This window comes from Epinephelus moara, chromosome 13 (genome assembly GCF_006386435.1).
Source record: "Epinephelus moara isolate mb chromosome 13, YSFRI_EMoa_1.0, whole genome shotgun sequence".
NCBI lineage: Eukaryota > Metazoa > Chordata > Actinopteri > Perciformes > Serranidae > Epinephelus > Epinephelus moara.
In genome coordinates, this window is record NC_065518.1 from 32,761,818 (window position 1) to 32,778,369 (window position 16,552).

The 16,552-nt window shown below is 40.0% G+C and overlaps 1 protein-coding gene across 2 annotated transcripts in view; it reads left to right on the plus strand.

The window, feature by feature from the left end:
• Positions 1–16,132, plus strand: part of LOC126399318 (V-type proton ATPase 116 kDa subunit a 1-like) — a 49,274-nt gene extending 33,142 nt beyond the window's left edge. For both annotated transcript variants that reach the window (XM_050059157.1, XM_050059159.1), the window contains exon 22: positions 13,365–16,132. In XM_050059157.1, the coding sequence (XP_049915114.1) occupies positions 13,365–13,458 (94 nt within the window). In that variant the 3' untranslated portion in view covers positions 13,459–16,132. The remainder of the gene's footprint in view (positions 1–13,364) is intronic.
• The last annotated feature ends 420 nt before the right edge of the window (positions 16,133–16,552 follow it).

Sequence of the window (16,552 nt, forward strand, 5' to 3'; positions counted from 1 at the left end):
CAGGGACTTGTTTAGCCCCCGTAAAAGTTCCGGAACTCTGTCCTTTGGGGGTGGTTCCTGCGGTGGAGACACGCATCAACGGCCCCGGCCCCGTAAAATTACCCCGAAGTTCCTGCGGTGGAAACGGGCCTTTTGTTTCTTTGGGCAATTTTTTTTTTTAACAGATCCCTTAGTTTAGTACATTTAGGCTATCAAATGGTTGAGATGTCACTTAATGGTAATGGTAAAACAGAAAGAAAAAAATCGAAATAACAAACCACGTATAATGCTAGTAATGTGTTAGTATACCAACATACATCAGTTTGCTACGATAAAATTAGTACTATCACCAGTACTAGTGTTATTTCCATATATTTATCTCAGATATTTACCATTACAGTACTTTGAAAACATATTAGAGATGGTGACAAATCACACTCATACTTTTTTTTCATCAAATATATAATGGAATAACATTAAATATATATGGTGTTAACAACAGTGAATATTCATCCTTTTTTTCCTGAAAATTTTTATTTAATATCTTAGCATCACTGCCTTTATATAAAAGGACAATTCAACTGTTTTTTTTTGTTTGGTTTATTTTTTTGTAGCAAATAGTCAATTTTAATGCCATTAGCTGACCTTCACTACCTTTACAGACAATGGACAAATCACCAATTTGGTAGAGGATGATTTAAAAAAATTTTTGACCCTTATTAGACTTATTATTATTTGTACAAAGTTATATAAATCTGTTCAGCAAAACGTCTGAAACTATAACATGTTGAATAAATATGCCTACGTTTGAGAATCCCACCACACAGAGCCCTCATGTCTGGAATAACTTTTTGTTACTAACTTCCTGTAGGAGGCGAATTGAAAAGGTATACTATTTAAAGACACAGCGACATCTGGTGGATCTTTTTTAGCGTAACATGACTAAACCAATAGGTAGAGATAGCTCAATCAGGTTAGGTTCAACACATTTTTTCATTAAGATATAGTGACTCAAAATGTGCTCTGAGCAAAACTCAGTAATATGCTGAAATGACAGATCAGCATCACCACCTTTCTTAGGTCCCACTGAACAGGCAGCAATAAACAAACACCCGTTGTATTTGATACATATTAAAGGTAGGGTCTGGAGGATTTTCCAGTTGCTGTTTGTAAACACACATTCAAATTTGGCCCCTCCTATCAGGCTCAACTCTCCGGGGTGTATGGAGCCCGGAGGTATGGAAGAAAGCTTCACAGAAGAGGTTCAGGCAAGGCTCGCACTGGTGCACGCTCGGACACGCTCGGGCACGGCACCTGTGCTCTCTCATTGGCTGGGGAAATTTCCGCCCAGAAGCAGTCCGAGCTCACAAAAACATCAAAATACAGTTAAAGGGCAGGAGTTCTGCAAACAGAGTCACCACCACACATGAGTAGAAGCCCATAGGTGATGATTAAGCAGGATTTCATTTGTATATGTCTATATTTTGTTTTGTTTGAAAATCCTCCAGATCCTACCTTTAATGTTTGTTAATAGTCGTCGTTTTTGTAGTATAGCAATATGATCTTAGCCATGACATGTAGGTTGTAATCACAATTATTGTAAAGTCAGAAGCAAGAAATAGTTGCAACATGTAACTCTAAAACCCTGTTCAAACCCCTAAAACAACAATTACAATACAAATATGTGCAGATTAAAGAAATATGATATGTGGTAATCAGTGGGCTTTAAGAGTGTTGGTGGGTGTAGTTTTAAACCAATCCAGACTAGCTGTTTCCCTCTGCTTCAAGTCTTCGCTAAGCTAAGCTAACCATGTCCTGACTCCAGCTCCTTATCTACTGTATGCAACATGAGAGAGTGACATTGATCCCCACAACACAAAATGGGCCTGAAAATCCAGTCCCCTTGTATTCATTACATAAGTTGAAGCAGTGTTTAGTGCTGGTTGATGGCCGCACAGAAAGTACAAACTGATATATTAGGGTTGAATTAAAGGAATGACATTAGTCTGGCCTCTGTCTGTTGCCTGGTATTGTTCTCAGTCACTGTACATTTATCAATGCCTAGTTTGTGGCAAAATAGAGCTAAGATCAGGTGCCGTCTGCTACGTTTCTGTTTGACAGACTGTTTCTTTCAAACCTATTAAGTGAAAACAACAAGTGTATTTTCTTTAATCCTTCTGGTCTGGATCCTGCTTGTAACACAGAGCCTTACGTCATGATTATGAGATGGATAAACAGAGACAGGGAGAGAATATCCTGTGTGTTTTTGTTGGACAGAGGTTTGGTGTTAATGCTTAACTGCTGCTCTCAGGGCTGATTGTTAGAAGTATATTTGGGTAGGGCCTGGCTGTCTGTCTTTCCTCTGTCTGTCTGTTGTTCCTGTAAACTAGTGGAAAGTGATCTGACCACCTTTCAAATATGAGCTCAGCTGCCTTTTATCGTGACTCTGTTGTTCTTCCAAGAAATCTACAGTATGTGTTGTATAATCCCACCTATCTGCTTTACACATGGGCTGTCTGTGTGTTCCAGGCTGGAGGTCAGGTTTTACAAAGCTTTCTTTCAAACCAGGCTGCTGTGGAAGCAGGTGTAATCAGCTGAGTTAAAGCAGAGACAATATTAGCACAGTCAGTCTAGAATGGACAAGATTGAAATGCTTAAGATTGACCCGAGGCCAAAAAACACACCCATGTCTGCATCACATTTTTTATGAGGACTTTTCAGCATACGACACTCCTCTGCCCTTGGACCCTAACAGATGCTAAGGAAAAATTCCCCCCCAAAAAACCTTTAACAGAGAAAAAAAAAGATAGAAACCTTTGGAGGAGCAACTGAGGAGGGATCCGTCTTCCAGAATGGACAGACTTGCAATAGATGTTGTGTATTCAGAACAGATCAATATAATAAATGTACAGTCATCCATAGGACAGAATGATACACAGAGACAGAGAGAGATACACGGCAAATAGTAATGACAGTAGCTACAATAACATTGATTTTAGTAACAATATTGATATAATAATAATAGTATTTGGTAGCGTTATAAGTGGTTATTAATATGTGATAGTATATGTATGTGACAATAATAATGATATGTGTATAATCATAGTAGAAGTATGACTAATAATCATAGCAGCAGCAGTAGTAGAGGGCATCAGGCAGGACCACAGCAGCAGCACAACCATAATCATAGGAGGTCCTCCAGTGGACTAGGCTAACATCAGCCTAACTGGTCCAAGGCAAGCCTGAGCCAGCCCTAACTATAAGCTTTATCAAAAAGGAAAGTCTTAAGTCTACTCTGAAATGTGGAGACAGTGTCTGCCTCCCACACCAAGGTCCAAAGTCCTTTTTATATAGAGATCCTGCGATGCCGGCGTTCTGGAAGCAAACGAGGCGTGACGTGTAACACAACAGCATTAGCTTCTAGTGTGACATTTAACCCGTGTTGGGAGGGTTACTTTTAAAATGTATTCCACTACATATTACTGAATACATACCCTGAAATGTAATTTGTAACATGTTCCATTAGATTACTCAAATTAAATAACATATTCCAAATACCTTGCATTGAACACACTGAAAATGAGCTACACGCAAGAGGGAGAAACGGTAAAGGAGGATTTAGTCCCCAAAAGAAGGTTAATGTCCGAAATATGGAACTCAGGGTTTTCCCTGCCTATCTAAGACAAAGGCGGGCCGCCTGGGTGATTTTTGCCGCTTCCCCCTCAGGCTGTGTCTCTCCCACTGTTTCCCACGGAGCTCTGCCCCGTTTGAAAGGCGAAGGAAGTCTGTATGTGGAAAGACGTCGCCTCTGAGATGTAGAATGTGTATTACAGAAGAGAAACACACATTTCAGGGCCGCTGACTTGTATCATCAGAACAAACCTGTCCTGTGATGTTCAGTCTCCTTTCATATTTAATAGAGGGGGGGACAATACCTGATAGTAATATTCTCAGCTGTCAGGATGTGCCTGCTCTAAAGGGTAAATATAATCATAGAGGGCTGAAAATCACAGTCTGTTGTCTGTTGTGATTATACAAGTCAGCAGTGTAAAGCTCAAGCATGTGGAGGCCTCCTTTCATATTTAATAGAGGGGGGAACCATATCTAAAAGTACAGCTGTCAAGATGCCCCCCGCCACAGGCCTTTGCCACCTTGGTCTGAAAAAACCCAGGGAAAACCCTGGAACTATTTCGGATATAAAAAAGATGATATACCTAATGCTCTGTTTTAATCTGGAGTAAAGAGACATGGCCTCCTGGATCCCTTTTATATACCAGCAATCGTCTTAATTCACAGATGAACCCCCTTATTTTAGAGTATGACATGTTAAATCATTGACCTCAGCCTGGATTAATAGAAGGGTATTATATGAATACAATGGTGTCATGGTGAGTCAACCTAATTCTTTCCAAATAGAGCTATTCAAGTCATCTCGTGAAAATTCTTGTATTTTTTAATATATATATATATTGCAAAAAAAAAAATAGAATGTCAGTGTTTTCCAATATCATGCAGCCCTACTTTGGATTACCTTTGGAGTGATTCAAAATCATCTTGCTGAACCCATTTGTCTGGTGCCTATATTTCCATGCCAAAAACACATGACCGGGAACTTTCGGCTCCTTTGTGATCTCCCTGCAGTCAACTGTTACCTTATTTAGGTTTGTGATTAAATTTAAAGTTAAGTTTTGAACATTCCAATAGAAAACAATGCAATCAAACTGATGCTCACTGGGAACTGCCCATTGGTCCGACATCCCATTTTTCCGACCATATTAAACCCGTTGTTCCGAAGTCCGTTCCGAAATCATCATGATGCCCTGTGGTTAAGGTCTGGTTAGGTTTAGGCACAAAAACCACTTGGTTAGGGTTAGGAAAAGATCATGGTGTGGGTTAAAATGAAAAAGAAAGTGACAAACACATAAGCTGTGAGCCTGCTTCGCCTCAAGCCTTTTCCAGCTGACCCAGAGCCATCACTGGGTCAGCACCATCAAGGCAGAAGTACGCCCACCGGGAGCCGTTCAGCACCGCGGACCGTCGGACTAATGGGATGTCGGACCAATGGGCTGTCGGACCAATGACATGGACCCTGCTCACTCAGGTTGCATTTAGTTAGGACATGAGCTGTGTTCGAAATCGCTCCCTATCACGGATATAGTGCACTATGTAGTGTGTTTGCCATTTTGTAGTGTTGTTCGAATTCTCCGCAGTTAATTTCATCAAAGATACTGTATTATAACAAGATGGCCCACCTACAATATACCCCCATTGTATGAAATGGTATACATTTCCGGTCTCCTAAGTAGGCGTTGTCCCCCGTAGCCCAATCAAAGACGATGGAGAACCGCCAATCAAAGACGAATATCCTCAACTTCGCTTGGTTATTGTAGATTAGCTGGGCTAACCGTTAGCCGTTAGCGGTGTCTGTAATAGGTAATAACCCATTAAACGGTCTGTGAAAAAAATATTTTTTCCAGCGGATATCTTAGTTACAACATGATTGAGCTAGCAAAGCAGTTTTATGTTGCTATGTGTGGTATTTNATGTGGCTTGTGATAAATGGGTCCAATATTTGCGTCTTGGTTTATCCACTGTCTTTGATTTCATTCACTATATAGTGGACTATAAAATACCCAGAAGAAGAAGAATAACCGCTAAGAGAAAAGAAACGAATAGGATGCTAGCCGGTAACGTTAGCTCACGAGCTAACAATAGCCACTTAGCTCGCACGAGCCAGGTAGCTTGTAGCTTGTGCACTATTGTGGGCTATTACAGCTCACAATGCAGACACACAACCGTAGCTGACAAAACCAAACGTCCACACCATTGACATTTCAACAATTTATTGATAAAAAGTACAACCACCATACAGTTTGATCATCCTCAAAGCGCCCGGTTTGTTTACATGTTGCTCGGCGCGTCCACTGGCGTCACAGGAGTATGCGGCGCAGCTACTGATGCAGCGACGTTCAGAAAATTTCAGTTAGTGTCTGAAATCTCGTTCAGTCGTTCCCCATGTAACGTTAGTGCACTATATAGTAAACACGAAATAGGGAATAGTGAGTGAGAGTGAGTGGACGGTTTCGAACACAGCTATGGTGTTAAGGCAAATGAAACAAAAATAAAGTAATCCCCTCAAGTAAGCTATTTTTAAAGACAGTAACTGTATTTAGAATACCACCAGTTTAAACTGTGACAGAATACAGTTATTCATATTTTGTAGTTTAAAAACATAACACCATTACATGTATTGCGCTACTCCCCTACCCTACATTTAACATAGGTGTCGGTGGTGCTTTCTAAACAGTAAGAAAGGCATAACATCACAATCATTTACCAACCCTGTTACATGACGGCTGATCTCGTTCTCTGCTCAGAAGGTAAGGAGCTCCTGAAACTCATTGTTTCCCCATTTTGTGAACATTTTTGGCTGCTGTTCTTCTTTGAGTTAGCTGCTAACTGCTAAGTGCTTTTTGAATCTCACGGTGGTGGGTTGTACACATAGCACGTCATCAAAATGTCACACCTGTCCTGTCCATGATCCCGTCCTTAGCACTGACATTGATTTGGCTCTGTACCTTTGCTGCTGGGTTAAAGGCAAGACAACTCTGTCCCCCCACTCAGCGAATGTACCTTCTGTATCGTAACGTCTAGAGGGAGTGTGACTTTATAGGACACCATTACTCCTCTATATCTTCACATAGCAAAACAGTGTTTGCTGTTATATTAATAGAATTTAAATTAGAATGTTCAAAGTTCATGAACAGAATCGTAATCAGTGCTTTAGCCATTACAAAGTCATTCTGTCAATTATCTTTTCTAACATAAGTGAATGCACAAGCTTCCAGTGGCCCACAGAAAGAGGCTGTGGTTATAATGGGCAGCTCTCAGACTCCAGTGTGTGTGACTGTATGAATGTAAGGCACTTTGTTAATAAAGCAGCAGCGTGTCAGCTCAACAGGTTTCTGCTAAGGTTAAAAAGAGTGGTGGAGTATTTTTCACAGAGGTGAGTGAATGGAAATAGTCATGTTCAAAATAAACAGCAGTGAACCTGGACCCTCTGCTCTGCTGTCCACTCTTCACACACACATGCTGATGAGTTATCTGCACAAACACACTGACCACCACCAGAGTAAGCAGAGTATAGTGTGTGTTAGGAACAAACTTTTTTTTCACCCCCACAGCTGTGTGGAGAGGCAGATGAGAGGATCTCTCATTTCTTTCCTCTTTTTAAGTGTTGCCCTCTCACTGCTCTGGCAGGCCAAATATTTGCCACAACTGGGAGACATTCCTGGGCACTCCCCTCGCTTACACAGGCCAGGAACCAGCAGGAGCTGAGAATCCACTCTTAGATTTTTCCTCTTAAATAAAGACATCAGAAGATGTCAGGATTTGAGAATTACAGTATCCAAACTGTAGATGCAAGTAATTTTAGTGTGCTGAGGAAAAATCTGAAAGTATGGCACCTAGAGAAAAAATATGTAATAACACTGACACAAACCAAAAGAGCAATAAATGAAGCTCAGTTCACAGTTCTTGAAATTTGTCCTACAATCTGTAACTGGATTAAACTGAACTTGAGCTCAATTAACTATGGCTCTTTAAGCAAGTTTTATCACAAAAAGTAGATATGCTATCATAAAAATTATTGCTGGAATCAAAAAAGATGTCAGTGTGTATTATTAATAGGTTTGTTGTCTTAAAGGGGTTCTAGAGTGTATGATTTGTTTGGATTTGGTTCTGTCTGGAGGTGACTGAGCTAGCGGCTAGCAGCTAATGGTGCTAACACCAGTGCTAAAAGACAGCAACAGTAGCTGTGTTCGAAATTGCTCCCTATCACGGATATAGTGCACTATATAGTGTGTTCGCCATTTTGTAGTGTTGTTCGAATTCTCCGCGGGTAATTTCATTCACTGTATAGTGGACTATAAAATACCCACAATGCACAGCAAATGTGAGTGAACAAACGATTTACCCTACATTTTANCCTCAAAGCGCCCGGTTTGTTTACATGTTGCTCGGCGTGTCCACTGGCGTCACAGGAGTATGCGGCGCAGCTACTGACGCAGCGACGATCAGAAAATTTCAGTTAGTGTCCGAAATCTCGTTCAGTCGTTCCCCATGTAGTGCACTATATAGTAAACACAAAATAGGGAATAGTGAGTGAGAGTGAGTGGACGGTTTTGAACACAGCTAGTGCTGACAGAGCTAACAGTGTGAAGCAGGAAGTAAATAACCCTAACCAGAAGTGAATGTGCCTTTTGTAGGATAGCGAAGCAGCAGCCTTCAGGGCTGAAAAATGAAGCCAACATGGAAGTGCCAAAAACTGCTGTTTATTGAATGGCTGCTTGAGGCTGGCTACGGAAGGTAGTAAATCCCCATAGACCCCCATGTTAAAATGCCCAACTTTACAGCAGAAATAAACATGTTTAGAGCCAAATTGCTCCCGATGACTGTCCAATTCATGCGTGAATGTCTAAAAAACAGAGTAGCAGGTGGTACCATTCATGGTAGCCTTGGCCACCTATGTGTAAATGTGTGTGTGAATAGGTGAATGTGACTCGTATTGTAAAAGGGCACAGTGCACAATGGTGGTGATGAGCTAGCCAGTGGGATACACACATGCACTGGCAGGCATGGGCAGCCGGACCATCTTACTACAACAAATCACAGAGAAGCTCAGATTACGACACAGACCGAGGGAATGGGACTTTATTCCAGACCCCAAGGAGGTGCGCCAGGCTTTAAAGACAATTTTTGTAGTGGCCAAAAAGTGATACTGCACTTTGCGGGTCCATCATGTGATGTCACTTGGTCCCAAAAGTACCTTTTCCCTTAGACTATTGGAAAGAGAAGTCTGTAAACCAGTGGATTCATTTTTTTGAGCATCAAAACCCCTGTGAAATGTCTCAATTTAAAATCAGGATTTGATCCATTTGGTCTGATAACTTTTGAAAAGTCTAGAAGAGCCACAAGATTAAGTTACTTATCCCCATTCAGGTTAGCAGAGCACTAAACCCAAAGTCAGACGCCCGGCCAGCAGAAGTTGGCCAGTTGGCTGCATTCGGACGCACGCGGCAGTGCATTCTCTGCTTAGGATGCCATCACTCCACTATACCTTTACATAGCAAACAGTGGTTTGCTGCTATATTAATGCTCTGAATGTCCCATATAAGACCTTAAAATCTCTGTGGAATGACTCTTTCATTTTAAGACTTTTTTAACCCCTTAATAAAAAAAACTCATTATCAAATTTGAAGGAATGAACAGAAACTGTATTTTAACAAGTGCTATTAGCATTCTGTATGTGTTTCTGAAGCACAGCACCAGGCATCCCAGGATAGATTTTATTCTAAATACATATTTATTGAACATAACTTTTCCTGAATGAGCAGGTAGCTCATCAGACTCTGGTTTTATTGGTGAAGATATGAGAGGGGGGTGTCAGTGACAGAGTGGTCTGGCTCTCAGCAGCCATATTTGGTCACATAGCAATGTGAGCCTGTGCAGACTGTATTCCTTATAAATGCTCTGTCCACTGACTCTCACAGTTCTTCTCTGCATTGCTGTCATCTCTATGTGTGTCAGTGTCTCAGACATGTTATTCTGCACAAGCAACAAACTGACGCGTTCAAGCATTTGAAAAGGCTAAGCCTCCTCATAGCTTACTGCTAAGCATCTGGTGTGTTCACTGTGGAACATGGAGCTTGTTAAAGCCAGAAATGTGTTCCTGCATGTGGAAAGAGTTCCATTTGGATTTTCCCAATGCCACGCTCTACACTGCAGCTACAGAGTTTGTCTGTTGAAACAGCTGTGTGGTTTTCAAGACTTATTTTGATACCACTTTCTATAGTTAGAAATGTTAATATTGCTTTCATTAAGGGTTTTTAATATTAAACATCCAGTTATAAATGTTAATAAGTCATTGATACACAGATTGTAGTTAAATCCAAGTAGTCATTAGGTCCAAACCAGTCTATGGCAATGTTAACTGGCAACCCAGAAGTTGTTCCCATGCTTATAACTGATCAATTCATTAATTAGTACATGTTGTAAGATTTATTAATCATACAACATGTATGATCATATTGATACACTGATTAGTTGACCCAGTGTTATGCTGAGAGGAGAACAGAGCTGACCTTGATGTTGATCTGTAACTTCCCTGTGCTCATTTTGTGTGAATTGATGTTGTGAAGCAGTTGAGGGGGTGAAATGATGCATTTAACCTAAAATATCTAAAAGTTCATCGTTTGGAATCACTTCCAGTTGCTTAGACATGTGGGAGAGGATAATGTCACTCTTTAAAAAAGTTATGACACAACTTTGTCGATCTTTTTTTTTTTAAAGTACACTAGTTTACATTACATTATTAAAAAGTTACTACGTACAATCCTTTATCAAAAGCACCTTACTATGAATTGGCATCTAACTTGTGCACTTCAGTATGAGTCTCACTGAAAAACAAATGTTAAAACTCTACAATAGCAGTACAACAAGCAAGCTGAGAGCCTCAGACCCAAGACAACACATGGAAACAATACTCATGTGTCTGCTGGAGTGAACCAGTGCTCTGTGGTACATCCTGTACTAGTGTGAGTTTTTTATGTAGAGACCAAAGCTTTGGGTAGGATTCCAGCCAGCTTGTGTGAGTTCACTGACAATCGAGGCTGATAACAATCTTTTATTAAAAACATATATCAGCCAGTCACTGTCATGTACTGCTGATAAGACGGAGACCATTGTTTTTATTATCTGTATTTGTTATCAGTCATTTCAGATGGATGAGCAGTGAATATTTCCACTCTTGTGTGGGAGGATTTGATTTTGACTTACTTTAATGGAATGTGCCCTGCCTTAAAGACATAACAGCCAAATGGATTTTATCCTCCTTGGTTGTTTTCAACCTGACAAGAATGAGATTGATATCACGGACTGTGTACTTTAGTCCTGATGTCATCAGGTCAACATTTTCATTTGTCCAGTACCTTGGTTTACTGTCAAATACCTGCAACACTAATGACATCAGCCTCAGCTGTACTTAGTATTTAGTGCTATTAAGGAAATTTTAGCATGCTAACATGCTAAACTAGAAGGATGAACATGGTATAAACTTCCATTAACATGTTTGACTGCTAAGGATCAAAAACAAACTTTCAACCTCAACTTTTATCCATATTACATTTCGGTTTTCTTTAAAATGAAGCTTCCAGCCAAAAAGAACCACGTCTAAAGGCAAAAACAGGGATTCAAATATACAAATGGGGATAACTATGTGCAACCCAATTGCCAGGAAAAATACTGGCATTGTAAGTTTCTGCAAATGGCATATAACTTACATTTATGCAGCTGTGGTACAGGTGGTAGAGCGGGTTGTCCACTAATCGAAAGAATGGCAGTTCAATCCCTGGCTCCTCCAGTCCACATGTCGAAGTATTCTTGAGCAAAATATGGAACCCCAGATTGTTCCCGATGGCTGTTACATCCACGTGTTAGTGTGTTAAAGAAAAAAAACTGAGTAGCAGGTGGCACCTTGTATGGTAGCCTTGGCTATGTTGAAATGATATGTATAAAAAGTAGGAATTTAATGTACACGTGCTTTGCAGGAAAGTACAGTGTCAACATTTTTTTCTGGCAACTGGGCTACTGTGCACGCACAGGCAGTCTCTTCTCAAAGGTCCTCATGGTTTCCCACTTGGTTATACACATAAAAAACAGACAGAAATTATTGTGTTTAAACTCTGCCCTCTTTCTCACCTACACACACACACCAAACACATTACCGCAGAGAGTAGGTGTCATTGTTGGTTTTAAGTAAAGAAAATAAGGTGGGAAGGGGAAAGGTTTTTAGACCAACTTCCTGCTTCATGTTACACACCGACCTACTGTACTGTGTCCCAGATCTCAGCAAGTAAATTAAGTTGCAATAAGTTGAAATCCATTTAATGTGTTGTTCATGTAGCATGGCTTCTGCCATTGCTACCACCAGGCCCTCAGGAACGCTGTTCAGCCTTGCAGCCAAATTTTCAATCAAGATATTGCAGCAAAAAGAAGTCCTTAGAAGCTGGAATAAATTTGCCAGTAGACCACTATTATAGAAGAGACTTCTGTAAAACTGTTGATAGGACACGTCCAACTGCAAACAAGGTCAATTCTGACTCTTTCTATTGTGATATTTTTGATCCATGGAGGTTTTATAGTTGTACAACATTCCTCAAACCAAGAATTGTGATTTAAAAATCTGTGATGTCAGCAAAATTTAAAATCTATGAGCCGTGAAGGAAAGAAGGCCTTGAGAGAATTCCCTCAAATTTTGCAATAACGTCCACTAGAACTCATTAAAATTTAGTAGTCAAAGGTCAAAGGTCAAGGTCACTGTGACCTTGTCTGTCTTATTCTTGTGAAGGTGATATATCACAGAGAATTTCCTCAGATTTGGCACAAATGTAAATTTGGACTCAAGAATGAAATGATTAGAATTTGGTGGTCAAAGGTCACTGTAACCTCACAAGAAGTGTTTTTGGCCATAACTTTGGCCATTGTAGTTCATATTTATTGATGTTCACTAGTTTATGATATTAATTTATGGATCAAAAGCATGTCCTGATTTGTTACTTTCTGACCATTAACCAGCGTTACATTGAGAAGAGAACAGAGTTGTCCTTTAGAAAGTTACCTCCAAAACTCAGACTTCCAAATTAGTTAAATACAGAAAGTTGTGTGGTATGTTTAATGGACACAGGTATGTGAGGGACGCCACTGTCCTGATCTTGCTCACTGTCCTGCTCAAGAGACAGTGTTTCAGCTTGAGAATCATAGAATAGAATAGAATATCGTTTATTTGTCACTGTCACATGTACAACAAAAATTAAAGTGCCATCTTGTCAGTGCATCAACTCATAAAACTATATCATATAAAACCATAAGCAATATTAAAAAGAAGACAGCTAAAAATAAATAAAAAGCAAACACAAAACCATACATTCTCTCCTCGGTCATTTGCACAATCTCTTATTGCACTAAAAACCTGTTATTGCATTCTTGCTTTGTTAAGTGTGGTTATTGCAGTTGGGTAGAAGCAGTTTCAGAATGTTCGTCCTTGTTTCCATTGATCTATACTGTCTGCCTGGTGGCAACAGTTCAAACAGGGAATGACCAGGGTGTGAACTGTCCTTTATGTTCTGGGCTTTTCTGAAACAAGGGGAACTCCTTGGTTTTTGGGGTGTTAAGGAGCAGGTTATTCATCTTCCTCTATTCACCCTGATAATATTCAACAGAAAACATGTAATACTTGGGCATTTTCTCTGTGTGATGATATATTTAACCATACTTATTAAACCCCATATCTAACCATCACTCTCTTCCTGCTTGTCCTCTGTTCTCAGGGTGGAGTTCCAAAACAAGTTTTACTCTGGCCAGGGCTTCAAGTTTGTCCCCTTCTCATTTGAGAGCATCTTAGAGGGACGATTTGACGAGTGATCAGCTCGTCCAGCAGAGTCCCCACCCTTCCCTCCTCTCTTCTGTGTTTGTGTGCATGAGCCCAAGTGCAGCTCTCTGTCACCCTCTAGTGGTCATTTGTGGAACTTGTACTGTGTAATGAACGATAATGTGGTCCTTGTGAAGGGTTTTTCCAGTGCATATGTGCCAAGCTGTACCCATACTGGAGCTTCTATTGCTGTGGCACAGTACCATCACTGTACTCAGCACTCAGCACGTTCACCACTGCTCTAACAACATCTCCTCTGCCAGCTTTCCTCCTAAGATACCCATTACCAAACACACTCGGCGGGGTCTGTGTTCTTGTAGACGAAATTGGCTTAAAGGTAGTAGTGGACAAGTCGCCATTACAGCAGTGGCACAGCACTCATATATACACCCATAACATTGTAATGTATGCAAAGTGCTGTTTTCCAAGAAATCTGTCCTGTAATACCTGTTAGGTTTTGAAAGTATAGTCACATTAAGGTTCTAATCTACAAAATGTAAACTTTTCAACAAAATTCAGCCCAGTTTTAACAGACAGCTAGATATCTTATCTGTTCTTTGCTGTTATCAGCTGCTCCAACAACAAAGTGACACTTAAAATAGAAAGTGTAATTTTACTTTTCTAAAAATCAATTTTCATTAATCCCCCTCATGTTTAGATCACATTCTGAGCAGCTTGCCATGAAAAGACTGGGTGATCTGCCTACACTGGGCCATTGGTAAGCCACCATCCTACTGAGTTCTTAGTATGGCACAGTTTTTGTCTGGATGTAAAATTCCCCTTTAACAGTATCTTGTACTGTTAAGTTATGCATTTCTTATAATTCCAATGTAAGAAATCATGGAGTTTAATTATTTAAACCAGAGCTAGCCAGTATTGCTGCTGGGTTAATGAGTTTGTCCACATAGCACTCTCACATCCAGACTGTGGAGGTTGGTCAGAAGCACTACATTCATGTTATTTTTTCCCCAAATTCTGACTCACAACCCATGTCAGACTAGTGCTTTGTGACTGTATGACATCCAGATTCACACAGACTAACTCCATCTGTCAGAGGCAACACATAAATAAGCTTTGGTTTTTGGTGTTATGTCCTCTCCTGACAAACTGCACTTTCCAATTTGCTGGAGGAGGGCTGAGAAGTCTTGTCTGAGTGGTTCAGTGGTGTCAGGTCAGACAAACTGAACCAATCCAAATTCGAAATAAACTACACCAAACCTGTGTCCTGTGAAGGCACATTATGTATATGCACAGCTTGGAACAGTAAGGCAGTGGAAAAACCTTTGAAGAGTCATCCTGCTCATGAAAATGACTGTAAGATCAGCTGTGGACCATTGTAGAAATCCCAGTGTTTACTCAAAGCTTGAAGTTTTATTGCACCTCTGTTGTTCCATCCAAAAGAACTGACAAATCATCAGACAGTGCAGGGAATAACACAAGACAGAAGATCTGTTCTACAGTACATTTGTGTGCAGTAAGGATACATTTCATAGGTAAATACAGTATTAAATGCCCAATCGTGGTAACTGCTGAAATCTCAGATTGTGGTGTTATTGCTACAAAGGGGTCTCACAAGCAGTCAGGTGAAACATATTTGGAAGAGAAAATGAAGGCAAACTGTAATTGTGATTAAAGCTTACAGACCAACTTTCTGCCTCAAGTTTGACTGTACAGAGTCTCAGATCTCAACAGTTACTAAAATTAAGACTCAAGCTGCAATAAGAATAATATTATAATACTTATGCCACAACTACCACTTACAATGGGTTGTAAAGTGTAGTTTCTGTCATGAAGTGGCGTAATGTAGAGTTGGGCCATGATTTAACAGCTGGCAAGATTTGTAATATGACTAGCTGTGACAAAGCAATATGACGCCTCTTAGTATTTGTTTAGTTAGTCCAGAAATCACATTGTTCATTCTAAACTCCAGTTTATAAAATATATATAATACTAAATGGAATATAGTATGGATCATATTGATACACTGATTAGTTGACCCAGTGTTATGCTGAGAGGAGAACAGAGCTGACCTTGATGTTGATCTGTAACTTCCCTGTGCTCATTTTGTGTGAATTGATGTTGTGAAGCAGTTGAGGAGGTGAAATGATGCGTTTAGCCTAAAATATCTAAAAGTTCATTGTTTGAAATCACTTCCAGTTGCTTGGACATGTGGGAGAGGATGATATCACTCTGGAAAAAAATATGACATTGTCCGTCTTTTTTCTTTTCTTTTTTTTTTTTTTTTTAAAGTACACTAGTTTACATATCGTAGCTTTAATTTTTATTTTGTTGTGCAACATTGTTCAACAAATGACTTCATCTGTGAACCAAATACTTGAGTTAAATAAGATAAAGACTTAAAAATGTGCTGTGCTGCAATGAAACACCTCTCTTCTGTTCAAACTTAAGCACAGTTTGAATTCACAATAGCAATCATGTTGGTTTGATAATCAAAGTTATTGATACCGTATTTGATTTTCATTATTTTTATGATGTTGTTGGTGTTTACACGAAAGGTTTTGGTTAATTTGTATTCGCATTCTTATGCCAAAAGGCTGAAGAAGAAAAGAGGCTCAAAACAACACGTGCAACTGATGTAGGTCAGTGACTGGTGATATGGAAGCTAATGTGTCTGTGATCAATAATAAACAGAGACCAGGGGATTCATTATGTGTCCTGTTGTTTTTTTTAAAAGCATTTAAATCAGGGGTGTCAAACATAAGGCCTGCGGGCTAGGACCAGCCCTCCAAAGGGTCTGATCTGGCCCCGTGGTTGACTTTGTAAAGATAATATTGGTGCACTTATGAAGACCTTAGGCCCCGATCACACAGAAAGTGTTTTAGCAGCTGGAGTCAGCTTTTTGTAATTGTTTTTAATGAGAATGAAGCTTTTTGCTCGATGTTTTTGCTTTGCTACATGCCTCGCGTTTTTACGCTCCAGGCACCTGGCGTTTTTGCCAGAGCACCCTGAACTTCTCGAGTTGAAAAATATTCAACCCAGAGCCGCTGGGTCGATGTCATCTTCATATTTTTTCCAAATTGTTCAGTGGAATGACTTGAGAGGCGGGCCTTCTATTTGCTGACAGCC